General features: G+C 42.0%; 1 protein-coding gene across 1 annotated transcript in view; it reads left to right on the top strand.

The window, feature by feature from the left end:
* JMY (junction mediating and regulatory protein, p53 cofactor) overlaps nucleotides 1–17,945 on the top strand; it is a 72,580-nt gene that overhangs the window by 39,164 nt on the left and 15,471 nt on the right. Inside the window, exons 5-6 of the mRNA XM_064140624.1 lie at nucleotides 2,549–2,714; nucleotides 5,880–6,067. Of these exons, the coding sequence (XP_063996694.1) occupies nucleotides 2,549–2,714; nucleotides 5,880–6,067 (354 nt within the window). The remainder of the gene's footprint in view (nucleotides 1–2,548; nucleotides 2,715–5,879; nucleotides 6,068–17,945) is intronic.

Genomic DNA, 17,945 nt, shown 5'->3' with positions numbered 1-17,945 from the left:
AACATTTAGCTCCTGTTTTCTGGGCATGGAAGATAAACCCAGGATATTCCTTTAAAAAGTACAAGTGCTGGAGGAGCTAGTTTATGCGAGTTTGAGGTGAAGATTAAAACAATTCAGAGCAAAAACTGTATCTGACTGTTTATGGAGGATGCCATCGCTGTTCAGCAGGTTGTCTATGGATTTTTAACCTTTAGTCTTGAAAGAGGTGAAAGTTTATAAAACCAGTGGTGTGAGCCCACTTGTCAAGCTTGTCCAAGTCCATCTGTATGACATCCGGTTACCTGGGCATGTCAACCACAGCACTCAACTTCGTGTCATCTGCAGACTTGCTGAGAGTGCACTCTATCCTGCTGTCTTTGTCCCTGAAGATACTGAGCAGCATTGGACAAATCCCTGAGGGACATTGCTACTCGCCAGTCTCCAGCTGGACATTGAGCCAGTACCCTCCTTATCCACTGGGAGGTAGATAATCTCCCTATCTCCTGTTTAGAGCAGGTGCTATAGGGAGGCTTCAGAGAAGTCCAGAGAGATGACATCCATGGCATAGTCACTACCTCACAGAAAATTACTAGGTTAGTGAAGCAGGACTTGCTCTTGGTGAAGCCATGTCAAATCACCTCTCTGTCCTCTATGTGCCTTGGCATAGCTTCTAGGAGGACCTGTTCTGTGACCTACCCAGGCACAAAGGTAAGGCTCGTATTACTGTAATTCCCACTGCTCTCTTTACCCTTTTTTAAAAACAGAAGCAATGTTTCCCTTCTTGCAGTCACCAGGGACTTCACCTGAATGCCATGACTTTTAACAGTAACAAATTGCTTAAAATGATGGATAATAGAAAACTAAATAATAGCTATTGATACAGATTTCTAGAAAAACCTAATACAGATTGTTACTGTGACCCACAGGTTAATTATTTTGTAAATGACAGCAGATGAGAATGACCATGATGTTATAACCTGGTAGCAACGCTACTGAGCTTCAAATGCAATGGGTGGTACAGTAGCAGATAGTCTTCAATGTGTCAGATTGGCATTTCCAGCCAAGACGAAAGTGTACTGTACCCTGATAAATGTATACTTTTGCAGATGACCCATTTGTTTTTCAATGCAGTCTTTATGCAAAGACTGTAACTTGCAGAGCTTAGTTATATTTGTATGTCTGTGACAAATAAAACTAAGGAAACACATTTCTGGCCATTAATTATGGTTATAGGGTTACACCTTGAAGCTCTTATCAAGATGCAGAAACATGCTAGCAAATATTTTTTTTAGATGTATAGTTTGCTAGGTCCTGTAGTACCTCTTAGTACACATCTCTTATTAATGATTGAATGTCTGTAATACAGAAACCAAAGCATGGTTCACCAGAATGATAATGATCACAAATCTCCAGTGAAATTTACAATTCAGATGCATTTTTTTAGCACGTAGGGAGCTTGAATGTGGTCCTTGTTCTTCTGCATGTAGGTTATGGAGATGCATGGCTTTCAATTCCCTTCAAAGTTGAGACAGCACCTACATGTTGTTACTTTCTCAGTGCAGTGTTACTACACTGAGAAATTAAATCTTGCTTGGCTGAGTTATACAGGGTGATTTGAGTTCATGTTGATTTGGTCTCCCATCACTTTTCTGTGTCAAACATATGATATGGATAGCCTCTAAAGTACAGCCTTCTAACACTTAAAGGGGGCCTACAAGAAGGATGGAGGGAGACTGTTTACAAAGACCGTCAGTGACACGATGAGGGACAATGGCTTCAAACTAGAGGAGAGCAGACATGTAGATTGGATGGTAGGAGCAGTTTTTTTTACTATAAGGGTGGTGGAACACTGCAACAGCTTGCCCAGGGAGGTGGTTGGGGCCTCAGCCCTGAAGATATTCAAAATGAGGCTTGACAGGGCTCTGGGCAACCTGATCTAGTTGAGAATGCCCCTGCTGACTGCTGAGGGTGGTTGAACTAGGTGACCTTTGGAGGTCCCTTCCAGCCTGAACCAGTCTGTGATTCTCTAAATACTGTGAAGGATTCCATAAACAACAAAACTTCTTGCTTACATTGTCATTGTGAGAGGATCAGTATGTATGGTTATGTCTGTTTCCAACACCTTTCACTTTTATTTTCTCAGTTCAGTTTTAACTGTAGTTTTCTAAATGGTAAGACAACCAAATTTTAGACTTTTTGGACAGATGATAAGAAAATATTAATTATGTATCTTCAGAGGATCAAGTAGCAGAGTAAATGACTGGTAGGGGTGTTTGGCACTATGTACTATAGGATTTGGACAGTCCAAGAGTATAGTCTGGTGTCATGAATTTTCCTGTTATTGTGTAGAAACTACATCAGATATTAAAGATTTAAAAAAATGTGTAGCTTATCAAAACCTATTATCTTTATATGCTCAATTTTAACATGTTATCTTTATACCAAATTGCATCCAGCTGTAAGTCATGGAGATTATTTTCTTGTGCTGAAGTTGTGTGGGTTCTGGATGTAGTTTTGTATTTGGCTATTAATTTGTTTGGTTTTTTCCCCCTCTCTTTTATTTTTTTAGATGCAGAGCCTGAAAGGTGGTACAGAAGCCATAGCCCACTTGGACCAGTTAGAAGCTGATTATTATGATCTACAGCTTCAATTATATGAAGTGCAGTTTGAGATCCTGAAATATGAAGAACTGCTACTGACAGCACAACTTGAAAGCATCAGGAGACTGATGTCAGGTGCTCTATGCATTTTAATTAAGTCATAATCTGTAAATGATAATTCTCTCCCAAATGCCTAGTAAAGCCTATATGAATTAAATGAGAATAGTGGATCTTCTAGTGTATGTATTGTTAAATTAAAATTTACACCTGTTTGTAAGGCATATGCATACACATGCAGAAGTTTTGGTCTGCTTCTCATTATTTGTGTTTGAAGTAAGCATATTACTGTGTAAATTTGGGAAAAAGAAATTCAGGAAAGAAGAAATATCTTAGTTACTGCATATGTCTCATTAAGAATTTGCATTAGTATTATTAATTTCTTTAAAGTGATTGCAGGAATACCTTTTGAAAACCAAACCGGAGTCCTTATTGTTGTCTCACTGATTTAGAGCAAACCTTATGTTTCCAGAAGCTTGAACCTTACTGTAAATGATGCTTTTAATTCACATGAGCTCTGCTTTTAGTACATTAGCACTTTCATAGCAAGTTTTATTATAGATGGAGAAGTTTCCCAAGAGAGATTTGAAGCCAGACTGTATTGCAATTTGCCTCTGGAAACCAGAAAGCTTAGGTATCACAGCTTTTTTTTCACTATTGTGTGAATCCCCTTTTAGGCTTTTGGTGGCAACAACTGTAACTGCATGTGTAGAAGATGAGGTCTGAAAACTCTGTAAATGACTTGAAAGAAATGTGTCACCAGTGCCTCTGTAGAGAGCTAGTTACTTCTTCACAGGCAAATAGTTTCTGTGTTTGGAAAAGCAGTATGTCTTGCTTACATGATGACTAAAGGAAGTCTCTTGAACAGAAAGTTGAGAAAGAGTGTGTATCAAAATCTTGATGTAGTGATGGAAAACCTAAGGGTCCCCTGAGATTAAGCATGCTTTAAAAACATGGTAGGCTGTTTCCACTCATCACTAATGTTTTCACCAGATATATGAAAAAAAAAACAAACAAACCCCACAACCTTAACCAACAAATCTCCCAGTTACCTATACAATTAACCCCTTCCTTCCACCATGACAACATAGCAATTCACTATTCTGACTTCCTGTGATGTTCTAAATTAGTAAAATATTTTTTTAATAATACACCCAAAAGTTCTTGTTTGGTTGGTTGTGGGTTTTTTTTTTTTTCTTTTATTAAAGGCAGCTGTCTACATTACCAGAAGTTACTGTTTTTTAACAACTCTTAGATACTATTCTGTAGGATAGAAATTAAAAAATACCAGACTTAAAATGTGTGTTGAGTTTCGTTCAAAGGGTGAAGACACCTCTTTGGACTTAGGTAGAAAATAAATGTGAAGAATGTTGATGCTGAAGTGGCTACTTACCTGAAAGAGTGTTCAACACCAAATCGGAATGAAAGCATCTAAAAATACAGATTTAGTTGGTTTTTTTTTCCTGTGCTGTGAAAGAGAAAAGAATGGTCTGTTGCATCTTCTGTTACGCTTTGAAGTGTACTCGGCAGTCAGTAAAGCAATAGCCTTTTAACTGCTAGTCTGTGTGATTTGAAATACTTGTGTCTTAGTGACTCATAGAGGCAGCTTCTGTGCTCCACTTTTTGACTGTATTGGCTCTGTAGAGGAATTTCAGAGATTTTTGAATTTTATTTTGATTTGAGGGACATCAGCAGTACTGCTAATAAAGTCTCAACAGATTTTTTGAGAGTATAATTTGATTTGATTGTGAGTTAGTGGTGGACTAGAAGAAAACACATTTTCATTTGCAAATTCAGCACGTTAGATCTGAAAAGTATCAAATGATAATAGGTTGTCATATTCTAAACAACAGTAGTAAATTTCTACTGTCACCAAGCAAATACCTGCTCTGAAATTTGCAAAATGTAAATTTATTGGGTTAGAATTTTAAAGTGTCTTACCATATCGATGGTATTTGTACATCCTTGAGACGTGGTTTTGTGTAGGATGCACTTGTAAATTCCTGTCTTTTTCTCCACATGAAAGTGTTATAAATTTATATTTATGTATAAAAGAATTTAAAGAATCTAGCAGGTCTGGTTTTACTAGCTTTATTTTAAAGTTAATACAATGCTGTGATTTCCTTTATGGGCCAGCCATGTCTTCTGCTGAGCTGAAGCTAGCGTAACTCTAAGGATTTTGGAAGCAGCAGAGACTACACACACACATAACATGAATTGACAACGGCTTTTAAAATGGATAGTGTACGGAAGAAAACACTACCTCTTTCATCAAACAGTCTAGTAGAAGGAGGAAGTTATGGTCTTGAAGTAGTTGATGAAGTCAAGACCGCTGTATCTGCCTGTTTAAGCCAACAGTAATACATATCCCTCTCAGTGTAAAATAAAAAATATCCTACTTGGTATGCTGGTAAAAGAAGGAACAAGAGGCTTTTGCTGCTGGTTCTTCATAACATTCTGCAAGGATTTGTAATCATCACTCTGTCCTTCTTGGAGGGAAGTTGGCATACAGACATGAGTTCAGTGTCATTGTGAATATGCCACTGAGAAGGCTGAAAATCATGAGTGTTGATTAAAATACTAGTAATGATGTCCTTTTCAGGCCTCTAATGTTCTGAAGGGTTGCCTTGAAGTTACCTTTGCTTTACTGCCTCTGAGCAAAAGCAGTAACTGGGAGGTCAGAAATCTCCTAAGAGAGGATCTCTTTGGCTCCTTTCCAACCCCTGACATCCTGTGAACCTGTGATTTTTGATGTTCTGTCAATTGATTCCCCATTTATGAACTTAATTATTATTTGTGACAGAAAAATATCATGCCAAAGACTTCAGACTGATTCTGTATGTTATGAACTTCTCAGTGAGGATCAGAAGGTGCTACTGCATGTTGTGAGAAGATGCTATTGCATATTAGTTAATAGACCCAAAGACATGTGAGAACATAGTGGTGAAGTTAGGCTACAGACACAAGCATATATTGACAGTTACATTTGTTTTTTAATGCTCTTAGCTTTCTGTATGCCAGACTGCTTCATTGTTATTTGATTTGTATTCTTCATACAAACTTTAAAGGCCTGTGATGTTTTGCTGTTTAGTGCTTATTTTACTGACTTTTAGATAGTTCTCTTAAAGGACTGTAGAGTTCTTCTACATTAAATCTTGCAACTGAGAGTTTTTGTTAAAAAAGAAGGTGGAACAAATATGAACTACTGATTTGACTTTTTCATTGCAAACATCTTTAAAACAGAAAAGAGAGATGAAGTGGTGTATTATGACACTTACGAAAGTATGGAAGCCATGCTGGAGAAAGAGGATATGGCAACACCTATACAGTTACAGAAAGAGGAGCTGCAGAAGTTACAGCAAAAAATTCGCCAGCTGGAAGCAAGACGTGGACGTATTTCAGCCAAGAAAGCCTACCTCAGAAATAAGAAGGTATTATTAAATGGCAAATTCCTGAACTAATTAGCAAATTTAATAAAACTTCAGAACTTCAGATGTACCTTCTACTTCCCACAAACTTTTTGTGGGTTGTATTTGCTGCTTAATAGAAGTAGTTTTAAAGAGTACATGATACATTAGCATATATTACTATGTGTTTAAGATTTAATTTACTTTTTAGCTTTAAAGGAACCTTTAATTACTTTGAAGTTAACAAAGAAACTTGTTTTTGTTAACTAATCAGAATAGTCTAAGTACATGTCTAAAAAATGTCTAAAGTACATGCTGAAGTGCATATTTTTACAGAGAGTAGTTCTGTATATTTTCAGAAGAGCATTTTCAAGCATATTTTCTCACTGAGTTTTCATTCTTGTACCTTATCCTTTTTAACTAATGTCGTGTGTCTCTGATACTCTATATTTAACAGGCATACATGAAATCCAATATGTATTCTTAATTTGTGAAGTCAGGTCTGCTGTTTAGGGCCACTTCCGTGAGTTACATGATTAGGATGTTGTGCAGGAATTTCTTACAGTATAGCTAGTGTTTTGAAATTGTGTATCAAGTGCATGTAAATATGTTAATTCCTTTTTCGCAGAATGACTTGTTCATTGTTCCCTAGCAGTTTGTGGTTACATCAGTATGTATCTTTAATGAGTAGGATAGCTTCATGGGTAGAAAAGACCCTAAGTTTTTAGACAGCTCTTCAAAACTTTCGCTAGAAAACTTCCTTCTAGATTGGGACCAGGGGTCAGTGTGTTTGAAAGTTCCCAGTCATGTCTCTTAATGTGGGAGATGATCTCTCTATAAATAGTTCTAGCAGACAGAAGCAAGAGTAATTGAGTTTGTTTTACCTGAATTTATATCAAGAAAAAAATAGCAAGAAGCTGGCTTTTTGGTACTTTAAAGAATAAAACCTCTCTGTCATGTTGTGCTAATTAACTAGATAATTACGCTACTTTTGTCTGAATATGAGAAAACATTACTGGCATCTTACAGTTTTGACAAACTCGTTTAAAAGGGACAGCCTGGTTGTAGTTCCTATCTTAACCCTAGGGGAGTTAACATGTAAAGAAGAAATCAAGAAGCAAGAGTAGAGATTTTTTTAGCATGCCTTCTTATGTGTATAGTAAACTAGTTGCCTTCAGCTGACTGATTTGTTTCAAGGTTATGCTATGACAAAATACCTTGTTTAAGATGAAGAAATTAGTTCTAAGCTGTAACACTTGTTGCAGCATGCATACTCATGCACTGAGACTTGTCTATGGTAGTATTGCTCATCTTAGTTTGCATGTGGAGATAATATAGTAATGTCTGTTCAGCATTGTGCTGTAAGAATATGGCTATGCTGCTTTCAGCAACTGAGATAAAGTCTCCATGTGGAGCTTTGCTGCTGGGCATCGTAGTACAGACATCACAGTGCTCTCAGAACTGGTTCCAGCTCTCTATTGATTTCATTGCCCACTGTAGCTGTATCAGAAGTTGAGTGCCACAGTGATACACCTAGCTTTCAGCTTTTAAAGAAAACTCAAGACAGTGTGTGTTGAAACTTGCAAGAGTAAATTAAAATATTTTTATTCATTCAAAGCACAGGCAGAATTTGTTGCCATGTGCTGTTTTGTTGTACTCGCTGGGCAGAAAAGAAGACAGTAATTCTGATGACTGTTTATGTTGGAGGTATTACCATAGCTGATCTTTGTTATTGCCAAATAACAGATAGCTCTCCCAACTTTACTAGCAAGAATGGTCCCTCAATATTTTTATTTTGAGTGACCTTTCTAGAGATGTTGTAAAATGTTGTAATTGAATGAAATTTATAGTGTCTGGTGCAGGTAGTTTTACTTTACAAAAATGGGAAGAAAAAAAGGGTTCTTGCTCTGAGGAATCTGCAGTTTAAGTTAAGCATGCAGAACAAAGACACAGATGGGATGCTAAAGCAGACTCTTAAGTGGTGAGAATGAGTGAGTGCAGTGATGATTGCTAAGTGGAGAAAAGAAGCTTTTGGGGATGCATTTGGAAAGTACATATGGTAATGTATCACTTTCTTCAAAGTCTATCTGTTTCAATTAAGAAACATTTATTATTGAACTGATATGGGAGTCTAGTTAGTGCTTTCCAGTTTGGATTCCTGAGCATGGTTGTTTCAGCAAGGAAGATCTGTAAAACAAGAATACTATTTTGGGTTGTGTTGCTGAGGTTTTGGTGGTGTGGTTTTCAGTTTGTATTCTCTTCTTCTATTTTACTTTATCTCATCAGGCCACTAGTTGAAAATTAAAAACAAGCTGTACACTGAGTGGTGTGTATCACAGTCTTGTGATCTGCTTCAGAAATTGCTGTCCTTGTTCATTATTAGGTTTTTGGCAGCTGAAGAATCCTTTAGAAGAATGCCTCTTTTCTGGCAGCAGATATGATTAAGAAAACAATAGGAAATTATTCTGTTATCAGTTTTTACTTTTCAGGAGAGCTCATTGCATCATACAGGTATTTGAAAACCTTTTCTGTGGAGAAGATAACATGGTTATCAAAGGAATCATTTATTCTGTGTAGAATAAGACTGTAAGTAGTACAAATACAGACTTCTGTGGCTGTAGACTCATAGAATGTCAGGAGTTGGAAGGGAACTCTAGTGGTCATCTAGTCCAAACCCCTGCTAATGCAGGTACATGCGGACCAGGTTGCACAGGATCATGCCCAGTTGAGTTTTGAAAGTCTCCAGAGAAGGAGGCTCCCCAGGTTTTCTGGGAAGTCTGTTCCAGTGCTCAGTCTCCCTCAAAGTAAAGAAAATTCTTAAGTTGACGTGAAACCCCATTTGTTCTAGTTTGTACCCGTTGTCCCTTGTCCTACCACTAGCCACAGTGGAGAAGAGCCCAGCCGTATCCTTGTGACCTCCACCCTTTGATATTTATATGCAGCAATGAGATCTCTCAGTCTTCTCTTTTCCAGGCTAAAAAGCCTCAGGTCTCAGTTTTTCCTTACGAGAGAAATGCTGCAGTCCCCTAATGATACTTGCAGTCCTCTGTTGGACTCTGCCCAGTAGTTTCCTGTCCCTCTTGAACTGAGGGTCCTAGAACTGGACAAAATAGTCAGGTGTGGCCTTACTAGACAGAGCAGAGGAGGAGAACTTCCCTCAACCTGCTAGCTGCACTCTTCTTAATGCAGTGTGGGATACCATTGACCACAAGGGTACATTGCTGGCTTGTGGTGAACTTGTTCTCCACAGAGCTGCTTTCCATCAAATCAACCCCTAATGTGTACTAATGCATGAGATACATTCTCTATTCTGTTTTTCAGAAGTCCCTTCCTTGTTTTTGCAATTGATACCTTGATTTTTTTAATGATGTGGTCAAATATTTATACCAAACCTGTATTTAGAAATGTTTATTTTCATTCAATTGTCATGATGAGAAACTGAGCTGGCATTTTTTAAGATGTAAAGTTTTACATCTTAGATTGATGTTCTTTCTTTGTACTACAAGGAGTATAAATTCTTTATTTTCCTACCCCCCCCCCCCCCAAAAAAAAAAAAAAAAAAAAAAAACCAAAACAACAAACCCAAAAGTACTTGCATTTGTTGATGACAGTGAGTTAGTTATTCAGAAATAAGATTTTAATAGTGATCTCACTGTTTTTCCTATTTCTTGAAGCTAGCTATGAATTTTTAATGCAAGGTGTTGTTATTGTTATCTCAGTCTACCCCCTACTGGCTGCACAGTGCTATTAATTAGAAAATCATGGAACAAGCAGCTCTTTTATTAGCAAGCTGGATTTGTAGTGCACTGTGAAGGTGAAAAACGTGGTGTAGCAGGTGTCTAGAAGAATATATTAGGAAGAATAGAGATATGAAAAAGTGGAATTTTTTTACACCCACGAAGAATGTTTCTTATCATGACCAGACTGGAAGAAGTAGCTGGTTGATGAAGCTGTTTGGGATACATTCATAATGCATGCTTTGATCAGGGAAGCTTCTTTACATACTGTGTTGTCCATATAACAGGACAACTTTACTGCTTTTCAAATATACAATTTAAAGCAGAGCCAGTGACCACATGGGTGTCATGTAGATGGAGTAACAGCTGGCATAGGGTTACTTGATATTGTTGTCATAATCACTAGGCTTTCATGTTATTGTTACTACTACAGCAATAACATGAAAGTATAACTATACAGGACACTCAAGAGTAAAATACAGCTTGTGCACATGGTAAGCTTACTGAATGAGAAGCCAACCTTTTAACTGGATGCTTTTCAGTCTGAAAGCAAGGCTCACTAGAGCAGGTTAAATGACTACTGCCAATGTCTTCTATGTATGTTACCATGCTGGTTTGAAGCTAATTGGAATATTTTAGTGAGAAAAATTAGATTATAGGTTGTGAAAAGGAAACAGTGGTGATGTCTACTTCACCCATAGGCTTGCTGAGATGTATAAAAACAGGGACACAAACAGATAAGACAGAGTGTGTGTCTCTCTGTCTGTGTGTTTCTGCTTGGATCTGTTTACTTCTTCTGCTTCTAACCTCCCTTGACCATCCTCCAGACTCACCTTGCACATAAGGCAAACCCTGGGAAAAGGTAGAGGGGCAGAAAGAAGGTGGAAGGGTGGTTGGGAGCCCCTGCTGGGGACTCTGATTTCTGGGCGGGAGGTTGTGTTTATGTATTACCTTTTAACTTGTATATAGCTGTATATATTTACCAGATATTGTAAATACCTGCTTGTATATTGTGCTAAGCTGTGAATGTAAAGCTTCATTCCTTAACTTCCAGCCAGCTGAGTCTAGTCTGGGTGATTTCGTAACAGTGGTGGGGCAGGTAACTCCCAAACCATCACAGTGACATGTTACTAGTCTTCAGTATGGTATTATATGCAGTGATAAGAGTTGAAATGTTTTCTCAGTTCTCCCTTTTTGTCCCTTCTAAGAAGTGCAGTTTGATACTGTGAAATTAGTCAGATCATTAAAATAAAAACTAAAATTACTTCTTTATGCTTTCTCAATTCCATAATGTTGGTCAAGATCTTCCTGAAAGTGTAGATTTCGCTAGACATAATGCTCTTGCTTTCATAGTGATGAAATGGAAGAATCATTTCACATACATATGCAGCAAGCTGAATGAATCTCATTCACCTATTTATTGTGTGTGGGGTGCTTATTTGTTGGTTTATTTTCAACTTGTCATCTGCCATAATCATCCAGGTAGTTTTATGTAATGCTGTTACTTGGCTGACTGTTTCCTTTATCCTTTTGGTTTTTTTTTTCAGTGACTTTATCTTGTCTAGAGGTAGAACCACACATTTGTCCCTATGGAATTGCAACCTTAGTTTTCTTTTAGACCATGTCTGTAATTACTTGCAATTATTTAGATTTCTATTTTTGTGCTGCAACAATTTTTCATCTCTTTCTAGTCATTTTTGGTATTTGAAGTTACAAAGATTTAAAGTACATTGCAAAAAAAGTTTTATGAAAGTATGTGTATGTATGAGGCACATAAAAAAAACCCCAACCCTAGCATATATTTTCTCATTATTATATAATACTTTTCTACATCTCTTAATATATTAATAATATATCTTAATATCTCAACATTTTAGAAGATTTTTAACTGAACTTAACACATCAGTAGAAAATAAACCATAAAGTTTAATCAGTTGCATTACTACAAAAAAAGACTTTCATATTCTGAAGATATTGCCATGTCTTTGAAATGCAGGAATAAAGTAGTGTCTTGGGTTCAAATGCAAGTTCCCAGAGACTCTTATAAATTTGGTAGACCCAATGACAATTTATAGAATTTATAGAGTTTATAGAGTGCCCTCCCCTCCTCCCCCTCCTTTCCCCAAAAGACAGGGAGAGAGATAAAAGGTAGGGACACCCCAATAAATCAATCTCACTCGATTTGGAAGTTAAAAAGGAAAAGTTTAACAATAACTTAGAAAAAAGGGATTGGAGGTAGGGGAGTTTACAAAGGATGAGGAAGGGAAAACAGCAAAATACAAAACAGGGATGGATACAACCCGAGTAGTGTGATGGTGTCTCTGCCTCGTGGCTGGTATACAGTATCAGTGTGTGTGTGCGGTCATGAACGCAGGTAGTGAGCAAGAGGGCGAAAAGAGGAAGAGACAGGAGAACTCCTGCCTTTTATACCGCAGGAAGTGGGGGGAGTGGGCTAACCATCACCTGGAGTGTGGCCCACCCCTGAGGAGGGGCCGAGACCCCTAGGGTCAGGTTCAGGGTCACTCCCCCAGGAGTGTTAACCCTATACATTCCACCCCTTGGTTAGACCACTTCCACCTTCCTAAGAACAGTCTTCTTCTCCAAAGATGGGAAAAGTGTCCTTGGGTTAAGAGTTCTTTTTAGTCCTTCTCAGTCCCCGGCTGTATCTCAAGGCGATGTGCTCCTCTGGTCCGGTGCAGGTTGCTGAGATGTGAGCAGGGCAGGAACGGAAGAAAAGTCAGTGAAAACAGGAACAGTTCTTGTTGGAACTCAGGAAAGTCTTTTTCCTCTGTGAAGAAAAAACATCAGGAACAGTCTCTCTTGGTGTCTGGCATCAGGGGAACAGGTGTAGATGAGCTGGCTGTAGACATCCTCTGGAGGGAAATCAGGAACAGTCTCTCACTGCAGGGCATCAGTGACGAATCAGATGCAGGGTTCTGGTTGGACGCCGTGGTGTGATGCGATGTTGTAGGACTCTGGATAGCTGCTGCTGTGATGTAGGTTCTGTTGGACGCCGTGTAGTGGTGAGGGTATAACTACAAAAACAACTTGTAACCCCTTATGAACTATAATACAAGTATTGCACAACTATGATACAAGTATTGCACAATTATGATACAACTATTATACAAGATAACCTGAAAGTATCTGGAACACATGGAATCAACTCTGAGATTTCAAAACCTTTTCAGCTAAAGAGAGGTTTCTCTGAGGGACACACTCGATAACACCAGTTTCCATCATCACCCAGTATGTGTGACCAGGACCCTCTGCAGATACCACCCCTTTGATAGGTTTTCCCCCACCAGAGGCAGGAGCAACCCACACAGTCTTTCCCAGTAGATTCCTTTCACAGACCACAGGAACTCCATCTCCCTCAACTGTGGGCAGTAGGGCAGACTGAGCAGGACCAGCTCTGTTAACTGATCCCCTGCTATTCACCAGCCAAGTGGCTTCTGCAAGGTGCTTCTCCCAGTTTCTGAGAGTTCCACCTCCCATAGCCTTCAGGGTGGTTTTCAGCAGGCCATTGTGTCGCTCAATCTTTCCTGCAGCTTGTGGGTAGTATGGGATGTGATAAACCCATTCTATCCCATGCTCTTTTGCCCAGTTGCTTACAAGGTGGTTCTTGAAATGGGTCCCATTGTCTGACTCAATTCTCTCTGGGGTACCATGTCTCCACAGGATGTGGCTCTGCAGACCCAGAATGGTGTTACGGGCAGTAGCATGAGGTACTGGGTAGGTTTCCAGCCACCCCGTGCTTCCCTCCACCATGGTTAACACATACTGCTTGCCACTACGAGACCGAGGCAGAGTGATGTAATCAATCTGCCAGGCCTCCCCATACCTGTACTTTGACCACCTTCCCCCGTACCACAAAGGCTTCATGCGCTTGGCTTGCTTTATGGTGGCACAGATGTCACATTCATGGATAACCTGAGTTATGGCCTCCATGGATATGTCCACGGATCTGTCTCGGGCCCATTGGTATGTGGCATCTCTTCCTTGGTGACCAGAAGAGTCATGTGCCCACCGAGCTAAGAACAGTTCACCTTTGTGCTTCCAGTCCAGGTCAATCTGGCAGATGTGGGCAGCCTGGTCAGCTTGGTGGTTATGCTGCTGTTCTTCAGTGGCTCTGCTCTTTGGGATGTGAGCACTGATGTGTCGGATTTTAACTGGCAGTTTGTCCAGGCGTGCAGAAATGTCTTGCCAGAGATCAGCAGCCCAAATAGGCTTCCCTTTTCTCTGCCAATCATTTCTCTTCCACTCCTTCAGCCACCCCCATAAGGCATTTGCTACCATCCATGAGTCGGTGTAGATGTATAGCATTGGCCACTGCTCTCGTTCTGCAATGTCCAGGGCCAGCTGGATGGCTTTCACCTCAGCATACTGGCTGGATTCACCTTCTCCATCTCTTGCCTCTGCAACCCTGCGTGTGGGGTTCCAGACGGCAGCCTTCCATCTCCGCTTGCTGCCTACCAGGCGGCAGGATCCATCTGTGAAGAGAGCATATGCCTTTTCCTCCTCAGGAAGGTCACTGTATGGGGGGGCTTCCTCAGCCCGGGTCACTGCCTTCTCTTCTGCTGGCTTTCCAAAGTCAGTGCCCTCTGGCCAGTTGGTGATGACCTCCACAATGCCTGGACGCTCGAGAGTCCCCATCCTAGCCCTCTGAGTTATCAGAGCCATCCACTTACTCCAAGTGGCATCTGTGGCATGGTGCGGAGTCGAACCCTTCCCTTTAAACATCCAAGTCAGGACTGGAAGCCTTGGAGCTAAAAGGAGTGGTGACTCCGTCCCAATCACCTCAGAGGCAGCTCTGACTCCCTCATAGGCAGCTAGGATTTCTTTCTCTGTGGGGGTATACTTGGTCTCTGAGCCTTTGTACGCCTTGCTCCAGAACCCGAGTGGGCGGCCTCTTGTCTCATCAGGAGCTTTCTGCCATAGGCTCCAGCTAGGACCATTCTCACCGGCTGCTGTGTAGAGAATGTTCTTAATCTCTGGGCCGGTTCGAACTGGTCCCAAGGCCATGGCATGGACCACCTCTCGTTTGATCTGGTCAAATGCCACCTGCTGCTCAGGTCCCCACTCAAAGTTATTCCTCTTTCTTGTAACGTCAAAGAGGGGTTTCACAATTTGACTGTACCCGGGAATGTGCATCTTCCAAAAGCCCACAAACCCCAGGAAGGATTGTGTCTCCTTCCGGTTAGTGGGTTCCACCATAGTGGCCACTTTATTCACCACATCCATAGGGATGTGGCGTCGGCCATCCTGCCATCGAACTCCCAGGAACTGGATCTCTCTGGCAGGCCCTTTCACTTTGCTTCTCTTAATGGCAAAACCTGCATCCAACAGGATATTAATGATCTTCTCACCCTTCTGGAAGACCTCCTCTGCTGTCTCACCCCATACAATGATGTCATCGATGTACTGCAGATGTTCCGGAGCTCCACCCTTCTCCAGTGCAGTCTGGATGATGCTGTGGCAGATTGTAGGGCTGTGCTTCCACCCTTGAGGCAGTCTGTTCCAGTGGTACTGGACTCCTCTCCAGGTGAAGGCAAACTGCGGCCTACATTCTTCTGCAATGGGGATGGAGAAGAAAGCATTAGCAATGTCAATTGTGGCATACCATTTGGCCTCCTTCGTTTCCAGTTCATACTGTAGCTCCAACATGTCAGGCACGGCTGCGCTGATTGGAGGAGTCACTTCATTCAGGCCTCGGAAATCCACCGTGAGTCTCCACTCCCCTGTCTCCTTTCGCACTGGCCATATCGGGCTGTTGAAGGGCGAGTGGCTCTTGCTGATGACAAGCTGCTGCTCCAGGCGGCGAATCAGCTGCTGTATGGGTAGCAGGGAGTCTCTGTTGGTGCGGTATTGCCTGCGATGAACTACACGAGAAGCAATAGGTAACTTGACATCTTCCACCTTGTGGGTACCAACCACGGAAGGGTCATCTGACAAGCCAGGCATGATAGACAGCTGCTCTTTGTCTGCAGTCTCTACAGCTGCTATGCCAAAAGCCCACTTGTTCCCCTTTGGATCTTTAAAGTACCCTTCCCGGAGAAAGTCGATCCCCAGGATGCAAGGTGCATCAGGGCCAGTTACTATGGAGTGCTTCTCCCACACATTCCCGGTGAGGCTTATCTCAGCCTGCAGCACAGTCAACTCCTGAGACCCCCCTGTGACTCCTGCAATTGTAACAGTATCTGTCCCCCTGTGGCTGGAGGGGATCAGAGTGCATTGGGCACCGGTGTCTACCAACGCTCTGTACTTCTCGGCTTCAGAAGTGCCAGGCCATTTCACAAACACGTCCCAATATACTCTGTTATCCCTGGCCTCCGCCTGGCTGGAGACAGGGCACCTCTAATTCTGAGCAGTGTGGCTGCATGAGGCACATGGACCTGAGTTACTGGCTTCACCACCCCTTGAGCGAGAGCGCTGCCTGCGGGACACTGGGGCAACCCCTCTTCTGGAGGAGTTATTCCCTGTGTTTGTCCCCTGCAGTTCCCTTACCCTGGCCCATAGAGCTGAGGTGGGCTGGCCATGCCATCTATCCATGTTTTCCCCATGGTCACACAGTGTTCTCCAGAGTGACCCCCTGTGTGTACCCTGTCTGCTCTGGGCTGGTCTCCTGCGGGGAGGAGGAGGAGGAGCACGGCGGCGTGTGTTCCTTACAGCTGAGACTTGCACCCATTCTGAAGGTGAAGAGCAGTCATCCTCTGCCTTCTGCATTTCAGAGAAAGAGGCTTTCAGCTCGTTCATTTCTTGGGTGAGGGTCTCTACAGTGGCAATTAAGGTTTTCCTCGACAAACTGTCTTCAAACTGTCTTAGGTCATTCACAAACTCCCTGATTGTGGGAAGGTTGTTGGGGTCTCTGCCCAGCAGCAGTGCTCCCAATGTGGGGGCATATGTGGAAGGGGCACACTGAGTCAGTTTCTTTAAGAGGGCTGGCTTCATGCGGACATCATCAGGGTCCGAGGGCCTCTGGTCGGCTCCATAAATTATCTCTTGAACCGCCATTTGCCTCAGGTATGAGATCCCCTGTTCCATATCTGTCCATCTAAGGGGATGGAAAATCATGTCATCCTTAGTCGGGTACCTGTACCTCACAGCTATCAGAAGCCTGGCCCAAAGTGAGTGGGTACCATCGAGCCTTCCCAGCTCCTTATCCACACCTCCATCCCTCGACAAGGATCCCAGCTGTTTCGCCTCCCTGTGATCTAGGTCCACTGTTTCTGCTCCTGCATCCCAGCATTTCAAAAGCCAGGCTAAAAGGGGCTGTCCGTTTGCCCTTGCATACTCCTGCCTTATGTGCCTGATTTCCTTTCTGGGCGTGGAGCTGATAAGGATCACTCCATTATCAGGTCCATTTCCAGCTGGTTGCTGTTGCTGGGGGGTGCTGGTTCCCGAAGAGGTCCCTTGCCCTGGATCGGTATCTGCGGGAGGGTTTTGATTTGATCTTGCGGGCCGCGTCGTAATTGGCGCCAGGTGAAGGGGGCTGGGCTGAGGGGGCAGGGTCCGGGGGGCTGCCCTGGGCGGGACCGGAGGCGGAGTTCGGGGCGGAGCCGCGCTAGGGGCGGTCTGCCCTGTCGCCCATCCCCCGCAGTTGCAGCTGGGGCAGTGAGGACCACCCCTCCCCCTAAGCACCCTAATGGCGGCGCCCACTCGATATTTCCACGTGTCCCAGTTCACCGCTATCTTATTAATTCCCAAACCCACATTTACACACAGTGAAATAACAGCTATCCAGTACCATTTCTCGCCCAAAATATCTGGAGCTTCTGTGCTCCAATGCATATACTCAGATTGATTCCATGTTCCAGAAACATTTCTAAACACAGTGATATTACTAACAGAATTCAGGAAATAGGCATAGACTCGGGCAGGCAAAAGCTTAGAATATTCCCAGAGCATATCAATGACAATCCAGAAGACATGGTAACTTATAAACTTTAACAGCCAGCCCCAAAACAGACATCCAAATGCGTTAATGATTAAGACTGTCAGAATATCCATTTTTTAACTTCCAAATCTTCTCTGAAAGAATTCTTTCTACCTAGCCCCACGTTGAGACGCCAAATAAATTGTCTTGGGTTCAAATGCAAGTTCCCAGAGACTCTTATAAATTTGGTAGACCCAATGACAATTTATAGAATTTATAGAGTTTATAG

This window comes from Pogoniulus pusillus, chromosome Z (assembly GCF_015220805.1).
Source record: "Pogoniulus pusillus isolate bPogPus1 chromosome Z, bPogPus1.pri, whole genome shotgun sequence".
Lineage (NCBI taxonomy): Eukaryota > Metazoa > Chordata > Aves > Piciformes > Lybiidae > Pogoniulus > Pogoniulus pusillus.
The sequence above is the reverse complement of the archived record's forward strand: the minus strand, read 5'-3'. Positions and strand labels throughout refer to the sequence as shown.